This window comes from Zerene cesonia, unplaced genomic scaffold (assembly GCF_012273895.1).
Source record: "Zerene cesonia ecotype Mississippi unplaced genomic scaffold, Zerene_cesonia_1.1 Zces_u001, whole genome shotgun sequence".
In the NCBI taxonomy this organism is placed as follows: domain Eukaryota; kingdom Metazoa; phylum Arthropoda; class Insecta; order Lepidoptera; family Pieridae; genus Zerene; species Zerene cesonia.
Window position 1 is genome coordinate 270,485 of NW_024045131.1, and position 14,060 is coordinate 284,544.

General features: G+C 33.8%; 3 protein-coding genes across 3 annotated transcripts in view; 2 read left to right on the forward strand and 1 right to left on the reverse strand.

The window, feature by feature from the left end:
- Positions 1 to 2,058, forward strand: part of LOC119838173 — a 6,479-nt gene extending 4,421 nt beyond the window's left edge. The window contains exons 5-6 of the mRNA XM_038364016.1: positions 480 to 646; positions 1,842 to 2,058. Coding sequence (XP_038219944.1) covers positions 480 to 646; positions 1,842 to 2,037 — 363 coding nt within the window. The 3' untranslated portion in view covers positions 2,038 to 2,058. The remainder of the gene's footprint in view (positions 1 to 479; positions 647 to 1,841) is intronic.
- Positions 2,059 to 5,681: 3,623 nt separating this feature from the next.
- On the reverse strand, positions 5,682 to 7,747 carry LOC119838226 (glia maturation factor beta-like). The gene is made up of 4 exons (XM_038364077.1): positions 7,555 to 7,747; positions 6,884 to 6,993; positions 6,479 to 6,566; positions 5,682 to 5,902 (listed from the first exon to the last, which is right to left on the reverse strand). Exons 1-4 carry the CDS (start codon positions 7,657 to 7,659, stop codon positions 5,783 to 5,785), a joined length of 423 nt encoding a protein of 140 aa, XP_038220005.1. The 5' UTR covers positions 7,660 to 7,747; the 3' UTR covers positions 5,682 to 5,782.
- A 480-nt stretch (positions 7,748 to 8,227) lies between these two features.
- Positions 8,228 to 14,060, forward strand: part of LOC119838058 (copper-transporting ATPase 2-like) — a 55,414-nt gene continuing 49,581 nt past the window's right edge. Inside the window, exons 1-3 of the mRNA XM_038363865.1 lie at positions 8,228 to 8,500; positions 10,198 to 10,251; positions 10,701 to 10,737. Coding sequence (XP_038219793.1) covers positions 10,227 to 10,251; positions 10,701 to 10,737 — 62 coding nt within the window. The 5' untranslated portion in view covers positions 8,228 to 8,500; positions 10,198 to 10,226. The remainder of the gene's footprint in view (positions 8,501 to 10,197; positions 10,252 to 10,700; positions 10,738 to 14,060) is intronic.

Genomic DNA, 14,060 nt, shown 5'->3' on the forward strand with positions numbered 1-14,060 from the left:
TAATATTTTTTTATAATTAAGTGTAACAGTATTTATGGCCAGACTAAGTATATATATATATATATATATATATATATACCATTGGAGTCTCGGAATCGACTGCAACAATTTTCATGAAATTTAGTATATAGGGGGTTTCAGGGGCGATAAATCGATCAAGCTAGGAATTTTTTTTAGAAAATGTCATATTCGAGTTTTATTCGTGTTTTTTTTTCCTGACATCTATTGGTGAATAATAATACTATTTTGCTTCGTAGATAGCTGGACAACTGAAATAACACATAGGCACTTTTTATACCGATATTCCTACGGGATACGGCCTTACGCGGTTTCAACCGCGGGTCACAGCTAGTTTTAATTAAATAAATAAATAAAGAAATAAACAAATGAATAAATAAACAAATTAATAAATAAATAAACAAACAAATATTTTAGTGTGAATTCAAAACACAATTTCCGTTTTCTTATTTCCAATACAGATAAAAGGGGAGCAGTGGAAGAAACTCCTGCTCACTCTTACAGCTACGGAAGAGCTGGTCAATCTCTTCCAGCATTTCGCTGTGAGTGAGTACCTGACGTCGAGTGGGCTCGCTGTAGTGAGTGAGCACCGCGGCCAGAACATTGGTGCTAAGCTGATAGCAGCTAGGTAAAGCTTATCCTTATCGCATATAACATGGTGCTATGAAATGAAATGAATAAGTAAATTAAATTATATTAAGATATAAATCGCGTTTAATATCCGTTAAAAAGTTTTCAATTTCTAGAAAATGTATTTTTTGAAAAACCCATGATTGAATTTAATTTTTGGTTTTATAGCATTGAAATGCTTTATAAATGAGAAATTTTGAAAGAATAGAAAAAATTTGATCATCCTGCCTCGTGATCAAATTTTTTCTATTCTTTCAAAATTTCTCATTTATAAAGCATTTCAATGCTATAAAACTAAAAATTAAATTTAACAAAGGCCGCGTTCCATCGATACAATATTGTAATCATTGAAATAATGTTTCGTATTGGTTGTGATGGTTCTTAATCATCTCAATAGATGGCGTGGGGTGCCCCTTAGGCACATGAAACCGAAAGAAAGAAAGAAAGAAAGAAAGAAATAAATTTATTGTCTATAAACACACAGCACCGCACATACACAAAAACCTTAAGTACCAAAAAAATATATATATATATATCTCCATAAATAATTTATAACTAATATCTAGAATAAAAACTAACAAAAAAGAACAAACAAAAAAAAAAAAAAAAACGAAAGTAAAAATTGTTTACTGTGCGGCTTGTTTATTACAGACAAAAGAAAGAGTAGAAGAAATTCGATTACTGTGGCAGGATCACGGGTGGCCGAGAGGCTAGGCGTTGCTACGGTTAGGCAAGATACGCAGGTTCGAATCCTGCCTCGTGATCAAATTTTTTCTATTCTTTCAAAATTTCTCAAACCCATGATTGATCACTATCACGCTTCAATTAATCCTACTAATATTATTAATGCGAAGGTTTGTAAGCATGAGTGTGCGTTTGTTGCTCTTTCACGCAAAAACTGTTGAACCAATTGCAATGAAATTTGGTACGTTGATAGCTGGACAACTGGAATAATATATAGGCAACTTTTTATCCCGATATTCCTACGGGATACGGACTTACGCGGGTGAAACCGCGAGGCGCAGCTAGTATATAAAAAAAGTGTCATGATGCATGTTCCCAATAAACTCTTCACCAACTCAACCGATTTTGATAAAATTTGGCATTTTTTCCAACTAAGGTATAGGATAGTTTCTATTTCGATTAATTATCGCAATAATTATATATGCCAATAATATTGTATATTGTTACAGGGAACAAATATGTAAAGCGTTCGGGCTGCAAGCAGTTGCCACAGTATTCACGGCCATACCCTCCCAGGTGCTAGCCGCTAAATGTGGCTACCAAGTACTGGCAGAACTACCGTACGCTGAGATGAGAAAGCATGGCGTCGATCTGACTAAATGCTCCACACCTAGCGCTAAGTTAATGGGAATTAAATATAGTTAGGGTCAGTTTGATAGTTCCACAGATATATTTAACACTTTTTATTGTCATATTTGTTATTTTGTCTGAGAGATAATCATTCGTCTAAACATCTAGACTTGGAGGTTCATGCCTTCAAGCAGTGCTGATTTCAGCGTGGAAGTGATGGCAGTAGATGACGAAAGCTGGCTGGCCAACAGTGGAATTAGTACTGCTGTAAGACGTCATCGTAACTGTCCTGAAACTGTAAAGAATTTAATAAAATGATTTAATTGACTGTATATGTGTAAATATCAGATTATAATTTTTTTTTATCAAACGATTCAGGCTGTTAGTTGAAATAATAGGTAACTTGATGACAGACGGGCGGACTGACAGACTGACGGATAGCGATGTATTAGTAATTTAGCAGAGATAACATAATACTGTAGACTAGGCAACCCAAAAAATTACTAGAACTAGTATTACTCTGCGTTGTAATGAAATTCCATCGAAATATATATCCCCGAAAATAATATTTTGATATATGTAGGATATTATTTATCGCATACTTTACTACTTACTTATTAGTAATTACTAACTTTATTCCATAAGAAACATTATTCAGTATACAGCAAAGTTTAGTGAATTTATACTTTTTCTCTCGTTCCTATTAGTCTAATAATGTTGTGAAAACGATTGTACGATTGTGTATTTTTAGGTTTTATAGCATTGAATGCAATATTCTACGAGAAAATATATAATTTAATAATCTAAATATATATAACTCAAAGGTGACTGACATAATGATATATCAACGCACAGCCCAAACCACTGGACGGATCGGGATGAAATTTGGCATGCAGATAGATGTATTGTCGCAGGCATCCGCTAAGAAAGGATTTAGATAAATTCTACCCCCAAGGGGATAATATAGGAGATGAAATTTTGTACCATAAAAATTTCTTTTGACCACGCAGGCGGAGCAGCGGGCAACAGTTAGTTATGTATAAAGTTCATGAAGGTGCCAATTTGTAATAAAACAATTTATTCAGTTATAAATAAAATTTATTATAAAATCACACGAGTGCTTTATTTTCCTTTTCTACATAAAAATGCGTTACATCACAAAACTTTTATAAAATTCTAAACACTTCGAAAGATCCATACACTTATAATTTATATGAAATACAGTTTTAATCAATAGAGGAGTTAGTGTGGGGAACTACCGTCATAAACAATTTTATTAAAACAAATAAAACGTTGATCCAATTAGGAACAGGATCGCCAATCACATTTATAAGGCAAATGTCATTTGAAAATACGTTTATCCAAAAATTCCAATATTGCCTGGCAGAGATAGCTTATAAGCGATAAGGCCTCCTATTTCACCTAAAAATGTGTTTCTCTTGTATTTCATCTTCATTTATGTGTTTATTATATTATTGCGAAATCTTTATTCCGACCATTCTATGCTATGACACAATGGCGCTGGATCGATCCTATTCTCAATTGGATCGCACCGCCCACAGATGGGCGTGTAAGCGAGTTACGTGTGTTGTGTCTGTGAGAAACGAAATATGAATGTTCCATATTATTATTTATCAGACTTTGTTAGCAATAGTGACTCATATGAAACTACAAACTCGCTTATTTATATTATAAAAAAGTTAAATATTGTTGTCTCTTTCTAATTATATTGCAATCGAAAGAGAGCGCGATAAAATTATTTGTTAAAGTCGATTATGCAAAGAGCTTAATATTGAGGCTAGGAGCGAAATTAAATAAAAGTTGTCTTGCTATCCTGTAAAATGTACAATCTTCACGTATTTTGGAATATTATTTACGAAAAATTTGTATAAAATTAATTCATCATCATCAGCCCATATATGTTCCCACTGCTGGGACACAGGCCTCGTATGAGGGTTCAAGCCATTATCCAGCACGCTGGCCAAGTGCGTGCAGATGTCACATGTCGTCGAACTTTTGATCCTCGGACATGCCGGTTTCCTCACGATGTTTTCCTTCACCGTTTCGAGCAGTGGTGATGTTATCCACATGTGCAGATAAATTGAAAATTCTAATTATTTCCTGCACGCTCGCCCGGTCTCGAACTCCGACTTATCGATTTTGAAATCCGAGGTCCTCACCACTAAGCCACCACTACTTCATAATTTAGTTTTCTTAATCATATGAATACTTTTCAATAATACAATCAATTCAATAAGACAGTCATAAAAATTTATACAAATGGACATAAAAAAAAATTATGAATTGTAAAATGAAATGAATAAAAAAGTCTAAGTATTTCCTAGTTTCATATAACGCAAGTATTATACATATAAAAAATAAAACTACCTTCAATATGTCAGAGCCAGACCAAAACTAAGTTGGGCCGCACAGGAGGCCAAACGTTTCACCCAGTAAGAAGCAATGAGTTAACAAACAAACAAAATACAATCGATTTAATAACTTCCCCCCTTTTTGAATTTATGAAAAAAAAAATACGGAAAATTTTAGTTTTTAATTTTAATTTTTGAATTGATCAATAAATCGTGATTAAAACCAGTTTTCTATCAAATTTGACTAACTTTTATAAAAATGTTGTATAAACATCCAAATATTATTATTCAAATATGATATGGGTTCGACGAACAAACATACAAGCAAATTTAATTACTTTCGTAACATAATATACAGCGTTTATAATCCTAGGAATATACAGCGTTCGTTTGTTTGACCGCGCTAATCTAAGGACCTACTGAACCGATTTAAAAAAATCATTTCATCGTTTGCTGTCACGTGTACAGTATCCCCGAGTGCTATAAGCTATATATATACCACGGGCGAAACCGGGGCGAAGCGAAAGATATGATTTCTATGATAAAAAATTGAGGGGATACAAAATTGTACATGGAAATATCGGAATGTTTTCATATGAATAATAATATAAAAAATAAATCTTTCTATACCGATTATCACTAAAAAATTCGTATATTATACGTATAAAATCACGCACACAATATGCATCTACTGTATATAAAAACACATCCGTAAAAGTTCAGCAATTCAGGAGGTATCAACGTTACACAATTGAAAAATGTACCGCATACATCGCAAAATCTAGCAATATATTACAATGGAAAATTTCTTCGTATAAAGCTGTTTGGTTTATCTTTCCCGTAAAAACTGCTAAACCGATTTGAGTAAAACAAAAATTAATTAGCTAACTGAAATTGCAGTAGAGGCTAAAATTTAAATATGTTTGTTAAACATGCAAACCTCGGAAACGATTAAACGTAATTACTAATTATAAATGTATATGTCACAAACTTCTAAAGTTATAGATTAAAAAACACGATATCGACTTTTATTTTCAGCAAAAAAATAATATAAAAAATATAATTTTAATCACGTGTAATCCAGCAAAATGACTCATGCCTATCTCTTCTTTACTCTCATTTTTCCTTTTCATTTATTAGTAAATATATTATTGCGTTATTGTGTAAATATCTAGATCTACTCACTCTATCTCTTCTCAACTCTATTCAAGTCTACTTTTTCAATTTACACTTCATTATAATATTTTATTTTTGACATGTACAATATGTGTATTATGCTAAACACGTTATCTTTATACGCCGTAAATATGTTAGTCTCCCATCTCCTCTCAACTCTTCTTTTACATGTTTTTTACTTCTTAACACATCACATTCTTTCCTACGCCTCATGTACACTATTCCTCCATCACTAGCCATCTCTTCTTATCTCTTCCCATCTCTTCTCATCTCTACCTCCTAAGCTTGTCGTTGAGCCACTCGTTCGTGAGCTCATCAATTTCCCGCACTTCCAACAACCGCGGCGCGCCGACAGCCGCGGCGAGCGCGCGCTGTGTTCCCGCGTACATAACCTGAAAACAGGAAATATTATGAAAAAAAAAAAATGTAAAAAACACCACTGCTAGCTGTTTAGTTCAATTGCAGCTGTATTTTTACGACATTTGAAATCAATATTGCTACTAAAAAAAAGCCAACGCCCCCCTCACCCAATCTTTTAATAGGCGCCATTTTATTTATTTATACAGCCTACGTCAAAGCCTCAATTCTGATTATTACAGCAGCACATCATATGTCAAAATCCATTAAAAAAATCTGTCAAAAACATACACAAACAATAATTGCAACAACTTCATTTTATATGAACCTAGCTGTTCACCGCAGCTCCATCCGTGGTATACATATAGCCTATGTCACTCGGTGAAGTTGCAGCTTTCTAATTGTGAGAGAACTTTTGAAATCCAGCAGTTCTTACATGCGAGGCATAGGTTTTGTCACTTGTTAACTGTACGATTTATGTACCAATTGGCATGATTCTTTTCGTGTTTGATAGGAAATTTAGAATCTGGGGTTGTAACCCCACACCCCCCGGTGTGGAGGTACAAACTAGGAACGTCAGAAACTTTTCTGTAAGAGAGAATGATTATTACCTGCAACTCCATGTGCGCGTCGCGTGGCGTGTAGAATATGAAACACATGGGAAATGACACCCTGCCGTCGCTGTGCTCCATTTTGTAGCTGTAATTGTAATTATAGCGATGCAGTCATATGTATACAAGTAGAAATTAAAGATTTATTTATTATATTATTAACCCGACGGGGAGACACCCGTGACCATCAAGTTGCTTTAAAATCCATTTAAAAGTCTTCAATTTTGAAATGTATGATACTCGCTTAAAACATCGTAAATCGTAATTTTGTTACAAATTGACATTTCAAAGTTGCTATGGGACATTTTTTGAGTGGGAAAAACACAAACCCACAACCCACAGCCGCCAGGGAAAGTTGTAAATGGTTAGTATACATGCACGACTCTTAGTTGTTACGGGACCTACCTGTACACAATGAACCTCGGCTGGTGGGACGGCAGGATGTCCTGCAGCTCCTCGAGCTCTATGTTATCCAGTTCTTCGTCAACTTCTAGAGCTTGCTTCTCTCTGTTCACCTGGAATTTACACACATCTAATTCTGATATTTTTACTTATTTAACTAGACTTCAGAACAACGGAAATTTGTTCAGCATATATAGCATAACAAACAGTTTGATACTGTCGACTTTACACATAATTACTCGTAATTAAATGTGATAAGGGTACAATATAAAAACAATATACGACACATCAATTCCCGTTCGGAAAAATACAAGCGATGACGAATTTGGTGATTAGTAATGATGCAGTTTGATAAACATTTCCGTCGGAATATAATAAATTTCGTGTAAAAAGAAAAATATTACAATATGTATTAAAACTGTACTTTAAATGCAATAATTATAATGGATGGATCATTTCGTTAATTTCAAAGAACTATTTTCATACAATCTGACAATGTTTTCTTATTTCTAATAGCATTTTGCTATAGCGAAATTGTGAATGTGAAAACAATTGAATATATTAGATTATCATAATACTATCAATGTATTAAGTACGTTAACATGTGCTTAATGTTCTACTTAACAATTACTTAACACATAACTGTAATAAGCAGGAAATTATTAGCATTTTACCTTCAAAATTAAGGCACAATTTGAAGTATGTTTTTGGAAGCGAAATTTCTTTAGAACCTCCTTTACGTCGTCTCCAATATCACACACGTTTACATTCGCCGACATTATTATACCACAGATTGCTTCTTGTTAGTTATTTTATTTAATTTTTAATTGTGTACCGCCCACTTTATCAATCGGCAACTTCTATTAAATCTAATCAAGCGTAAACGTCAATTTTGTTTGACTTTGATACACATTTCTTGTGAATTAAACGTTCTGAAATAGTTTACTACATGTACATTTATTGACCAGCTAATTTTGATAGTAAACTTGAAATTTATTCAGATTAGTGAAGATGAGGTTTTTTATACTAAACAAGCTGAGGTGCTTCATGCTGCTATCACCAAAGAGCAGTATAGCTATCATGCATTAAAGTTTACTACTCGTCCATAGAAAAAACATTGCAAACATTGTTTTGCTTGCTGCTTAATTTCCGGAAAATATAAAGAATAGTAAATAAGTGAAAATTAGACGTTATAAGATTTCAAAGATAAAATTGCGTTAGTTTCGTTTTTAAAAGAGACAATTTAACGCGCCAATTCCAACTTTATTATCATAGATCAAACTAATTTTTGAACGTTCCGTATGGTGTCTTCTGTCAGCTGTTTGAACGTCACAAAGACATCCGATTTCGAAATCTGCCTTTCCATCTAAACCTAAAATTCTGAATAAATTGTATTTTTACTGTAATATCAATAAAATCGGAGTTTTAAATTATCTCAATACATTTCCCTAATTCGAATGAATAACTTCTAATGGGCGGTCATCAATAAAAAGTGTTTTAAATAGGACAAAGACAATTGATTATGTTATTAATTGCATTTATTGATAATTCCGCGTTTTACTAGTGTTTAGAAGTGTTTATGTGCCCTAAATAGAGGTCAACAACGTCTCTTTATGAACTGTAAGTATCCTATTTTGGCTTAAGCGACGTTTATTATAGGTATGTTACGATTTATAATAACAAACCATGAAATTGTAGAAAAGTAAAAGTGAATTGATCAGTTCGGCTTTACGTCAAAATTTGCATAAAAAATTGGCGCAAACACAAATAGAGAGGCCAACTACATTATTATAAGCATAATAGTTTCAACTTGTATTTATCATCCTAAAAGCTAACCTTTTTGGTGCATAGCAACAGGAACCTCTTAATTATCAATTTAATTAATGTCTTTAAATATCACTACTCACCTTTGTTGAATTGTTTTCAAGGGATCTCAAAAAAAAAAAATGTATGTTTTGTATAATATACCTCTCATTAAAAGATCATTAACCTTTTTAAATTTTTATTCATGATATTAAAAATGTATGTTTAATTAAATAATCATTCAATAAATTGTGGTTTTAATGAAACCACAGCTGAGTGTTGTATCATGCTTTGTGTTTCTGTTTTTTGTAATAAATAATAAAATAATATTAAGATATGTTTATCAGTCGTCTAGTTCAAACCTTATCTAATTTTAGAGTAGATGATGCATGAAATTGATTACATACTAGTTAACCCTGTGGTTTCATCCATGGATGCAACATAATCAACAGTTGAAAAAATTTTTTTCCCCAAGTTTAAACCTCTTCAAATAAGAAATGTAGTTTATGTTTAATGCTGGATCTTTAGCTATTTTTATTTCAAATTTCACCATAATCGGTGCAGTGGATTAGCAGTGACAGAGTAACAGAGAAACAGGATCATGCATTTAACGTTGCCAATATTATAAATGCGAGATATAAATATAAATGGACTAGCTGCGCCCCGCGGTTTCACCCGTGTAAGTCCGTATCCCGTAGGAATATTGGGATAAAAAGTTGCCTATATGTTATTCCAGTTTTCCAGCTGTCTACGTACCAAGTTTCATTGCAATGGGTTCAATTGTTTTTTGCGTGAAAGAGTAACAAACACACACCCATCCTTACAAACTTTCGCATTTATAATATTAGTAGGAAGGATATATTTTTTAACAGTTACTTCACCCAGTTACAGGTGTTGATATTTTATATCTTGCTAGGATTAAAAATATCTGCATGGGCAAGATAATTATGTAATCTAAAGCTATTTTAATTATCTATTATTATTCATATAAAAAAAATATTATGTAATTTTGCTAATGCAATTTGTGAATTTAGTATTTTCTTGTGTTTGATTTCACGCGACTATTATACATTTAGAAATTAAAGAGTTTTTAACTTGATATACTTAGAGATTAATACTTTTACTGGCTTCAGGGTGATATTAAAGAGGCGTGATTGGAAAAATATCCCAATAATTTTTTTTTTCGTCATTACTCAATGTAAAAAAAAATATATGTAATAAATGTATATGTAATGTAATGATGAATATGTATATACATAATATGAATTCATAAGAAAAATTAGTTTTTATAAAAATTTTTGAGTTTAATCTATGCTAATATTATAAAGCTGAATAGTTTGTTTGTTTGTTTGAATGCACTAATCCCAGTAACAACTGGTGCAATTTGAAAAATTCTTTCAGTGTTAGATAGCCCATTTATTGATGAAGGCTATAGGCTATATACATACCACGAGTCGGGGCGGACCGCTAGTATTTTGTATTAGGTATACTAAGTGTATTTATTTTATTTACAGTGCATCCGAGTGATAAGTGATGACTGGAAATGGCTGACGGGAGAGCAATTTCGTGTAAGTTATTATTTATTTACTCAAGTTAGTGTTGTCATTTGAGGTCATCATCATCATCATCATCATCATCATCATCATCATCATCATCATCATCATCATCATCATCATCATCATCACCCCATACATTTTCTCACTGCTGGGACACAGGCCTCCTATGAGGGTTCAGGCCATAATCCAGCACGCTGGCCAAGTGCGGGTTGGCAGATGTCACATGTCGTCGACCTTTTGATTCTCGGACATGCCGGTTTCCTCACGATGTTTTCCTTCATCATTTCGAGCAGTGGTGATGTTATCTAGATGCGCAGATAAATTGAAAAATCGAATTATTTCCTTCACGCTCGCCCGGTCTTGAACCCCGGCTTATCGATTTTATTCCGAGGACCTCACCACTGAGCCACCACTGCTTTATTGGACGTAAATTTTATTAATTCCATTACTTCTGTCTGCAGATGAAACTACCGAGATGGTCGAGAAGGAAAAGTCCGAGTGAGTTTCTGTTATAATAGTTTTTTTTTATCATTTAACCGACATTGCGAAAAGGAAGTATGTAAGGAATTCGACTGTATGTTTTTTTTATTTGTTTTTTTTGATTACTTCGGCCTTACATTCGATTGGAGTGATTATTTTTGTGTTTGATTAGCACATAGGCTACTTTTTCGGATATCATGTGAGTGACGTCGCGGGTCACAACTAGTTTTATATACAGAGATATCCTTATACCTTACCTCCAGGTACCTTCTAGGGAAGCGCGCTCCATCTTAGATCACATCTCAGCTTACCATCAGGTGAGATCGTGGTCAAGCGCTTCCCTATCATGAATTAAAAAGAAAAAAAAATCCTTTACTGTAAAAGACGACAACCATAGCAGGAATGTGCACCAAGCTTAAGTAGCAAAATATGTAATGTGTACTTTCCTTATGCTAGCTATCTAATCGCGCGAATGTCGTAAGGTCACAAGTGCAGCACGTTCATTGTAAATCTAATTGCATTGTGTTAGAGTTGCGTTTCAATTGCACGGTGCGGTGATATCGGGTAAGTGGTTTGATTGGTGCGTAATCGTTTTAGTGTTGCTTGGTGTTGGTTGTCGATGGATTCGTCGATAGTTTTTGGATTATGTATAGTCTGCTTGGTAAGTGGTAAATATTATAAATGACAATAAGCAGTATCTTAAAGCAGGAATATGAAGACTAAAATTATAGTAGTATACAGAAATAATAATTGCTTGAAGACTGTGTTGTTTATTAGTTAGTTCATACAAATGTAGTAGGAAATAAGGTATCAATCAATTTCGAATGATATATATGTACTTTATAATGATTTATTCATTCAATTAGGCATATTTTTGAAGCGCGTTTGAATCATCATAATACATAAAATTTATTTAACACGAGTTCGGAAAGCAGTTTCTACAGACAAGACCCGCCAAGAACTAACTATGCAGTTACGTGTAAAAACAACCTATAATATTCCTATGCCCTACTTTTATATCGACAATCAACCATCGACAGTCGTACAACACTCGCAATCTTAATATCTCCCATTCACCTCCGCAAGGCATTTGCAAGCAGTACAAGACGCGACGTGTCTGTGAATGGTGCGCCTCGACGTTCGCGCGCTTTTTTCCATTAAAAAAAAGTCACGCGATTCGAAATTCGAAATTCGAAAATTTTCTTTAGCGCGAAAGAGTTTTGTGCCATTGTTATAATCTGTGGATTCAATTTTTTACGCTCTGTGTTTTGATTGCAATGGTTGTCTAATGCCTAAGTTGTTTTTATTAGTTATTTGTTGTTTTTGAGTTGACATTATTCAATGTTTTGTGTTGCCTGTGTTAAGTTAGCATTTGTTAGTGTATAAGTGTTCGTTTTTTATGGAGAAACTGCTGCAGGTATATCGATGGATTTCAACATATATATGTAATAGAATTTACAGATGTGTATAAGAAAACTTGCATCGTAAATGAAGCTTTGAGTGGGACGTAATAGGGGTTGATAAGTCAGTCATTGGTATGTTTACGAAACTACCCTTAGTGTAGTCATTAGTGGTTAGGTAGTTAGTAAGTTATGTCTCAGGTTATTTTTGAAATCATGGATTAGCGTGGTAGTAGTTACGATCGTTTGCCCCATACCCCGCTTGGGGACATGGGACGTTAACCGTTCCTATTCCGGCCACGCAATTCTAGGGGTTTTTTTGTGTAATTGTGTTTTGCAACATATTTCGCCAGAGTAAATAATTATTTTATTCGTATCAACAACCTCTGCAAATTGTCAAAATTAACGACTCGATTTAAATGTTAGGTTTACAAATAAAAAAAGGATCAGAAAAATCGATTCAGTAATGGCAGCAAACACAAAAAAATGCAGTCGACACGATAAGAATAGTGTGTTTTGAAAATTTTGCGTCAAAATAGATGAACCCGATTTCATTAAATTAGACCTATATCTGAATAGAACGAGATGAAACCTTATTTTTTAATTCGTCAAATCTGTGTGTAATTTTCTAAATTTTTCATGTTATAATAAATGAAACAGTACAATAGTGGGTTAAGTTACATAGAAAAAAATATTAATAAACTGTACTAGCCATGCTCCGCGGTTGCACCCACGTCGTACATGATGTTATATGCCTATAGCCTTTCCCAATATATGGACTATCCAACGCAAAAAGAATATTTCTATTCGGGCCATTAGTTTCTGAGATTAGCGCGTTCAAATAAAACTCTTCAATGCTTTTTCTATCAATAAATATATCTATACTAGCTGTCCGCCCCAGCTTCACGCTTGGTACATATACTATATAGCCTATAACCTTCCTCGATAAATGGGCTATCTAACACTAAAAAAAGTTTTCAAATCGGACTAGCAGTTCCTGAGATTAGTGCGTTCAAACAAACAAACAAACTCTTCAGCTTGATAATATTAGTATACATATAAAATGTGAAAGAATCACCATGACACGTAAAATGGTTCTTTACATGAGGTTTTAACCAACATTTAAAATAAACGAATTATGTATGTAGTTTTTTTTCCTCATTGTTTCAATGAATGTATCACAGTCACAGCCAATTATCTCGTATGCGGGAAAATGATCAGCGACTGGGGATTTCACAGCTTCTCGATCTCAATCATTGTACAGTGCGAAGCGAAGTCGCTTTGCGCCGTGTGAGTGTCGATATATTTAGTTGGGTGTTTTAAATTGCGCAAGTGATTTTGATTGGGTTTTTCATTTAATAGATAAAATTTCATACAGTTTTGATCAGCTGTTTTTGCGTGACACAGCGACCAACGGACACACTTGTTTGTGCACAGACCTTCGCGTTTGTTTGTGTAGGAGGTCACATGTCTTATGTAGCATGTATTTTAATATGTTTTACTCTTAATTGATGCAATATTTTATGGATATCCGCTAAGTTAATATTATTCGATATCACTGACGTCACATCCTCTTATTGCTTACTTACTCGTACTTGACGTCGAGACGGTTTTTTAGATGACGCGTCACCTGGCTAACCCATTGTCATTGTAGTCTTTTTAACCGACGTTCCCAAAAAAAGAAGGTTTTTAACCGATTGTAAGTTATTGATATCTCTGTATTGTGACGAAGAAAACAGCTTTGAAACTAAGTTTCGATGTATGAATTAATATATCAGTTTGCTTCACGTGGTTGTTTTTGTGTCTGATGGGAAATTGTTGTCATTTGGTCCCATTTTAGAAACTAGTAGTGGTCCCTCCCCCTTCCCCCCCAGGGACATTAGGGGCCTTTTTCTCGTAGAAGAAAATTATACGATGTAGTAGTAAATAAGGGATGATGAA

What these genes read in the sequence shown, in the direction of transcription:
- LOC119838226 (XM_038364077.1), bottom strand. Translation starts at nt 7,659, where the DNA reads ATGTCGGCGAATGTAAACGTGTGTGATATTGGAGACGACGTAAAGGAG. An exon ending in ATTGTGCCTTAATTTTGAAG is followed by an intron (nt 6,994 to 7,554) that starts GTAAAATGCTAA and finishes TGTAAATTCCAG; the next exon opens with GTGAACAGAGAGAAGCAAGC. An exon ending in ACGCGCACATGGAGTTGCAG is followed by an intron (nt 5,903 to 6,478) that starts GTAATAATCATT and finishes TCCTGTTTTCAG; the next exon opens with GTTATGTACGCGGGAACACA.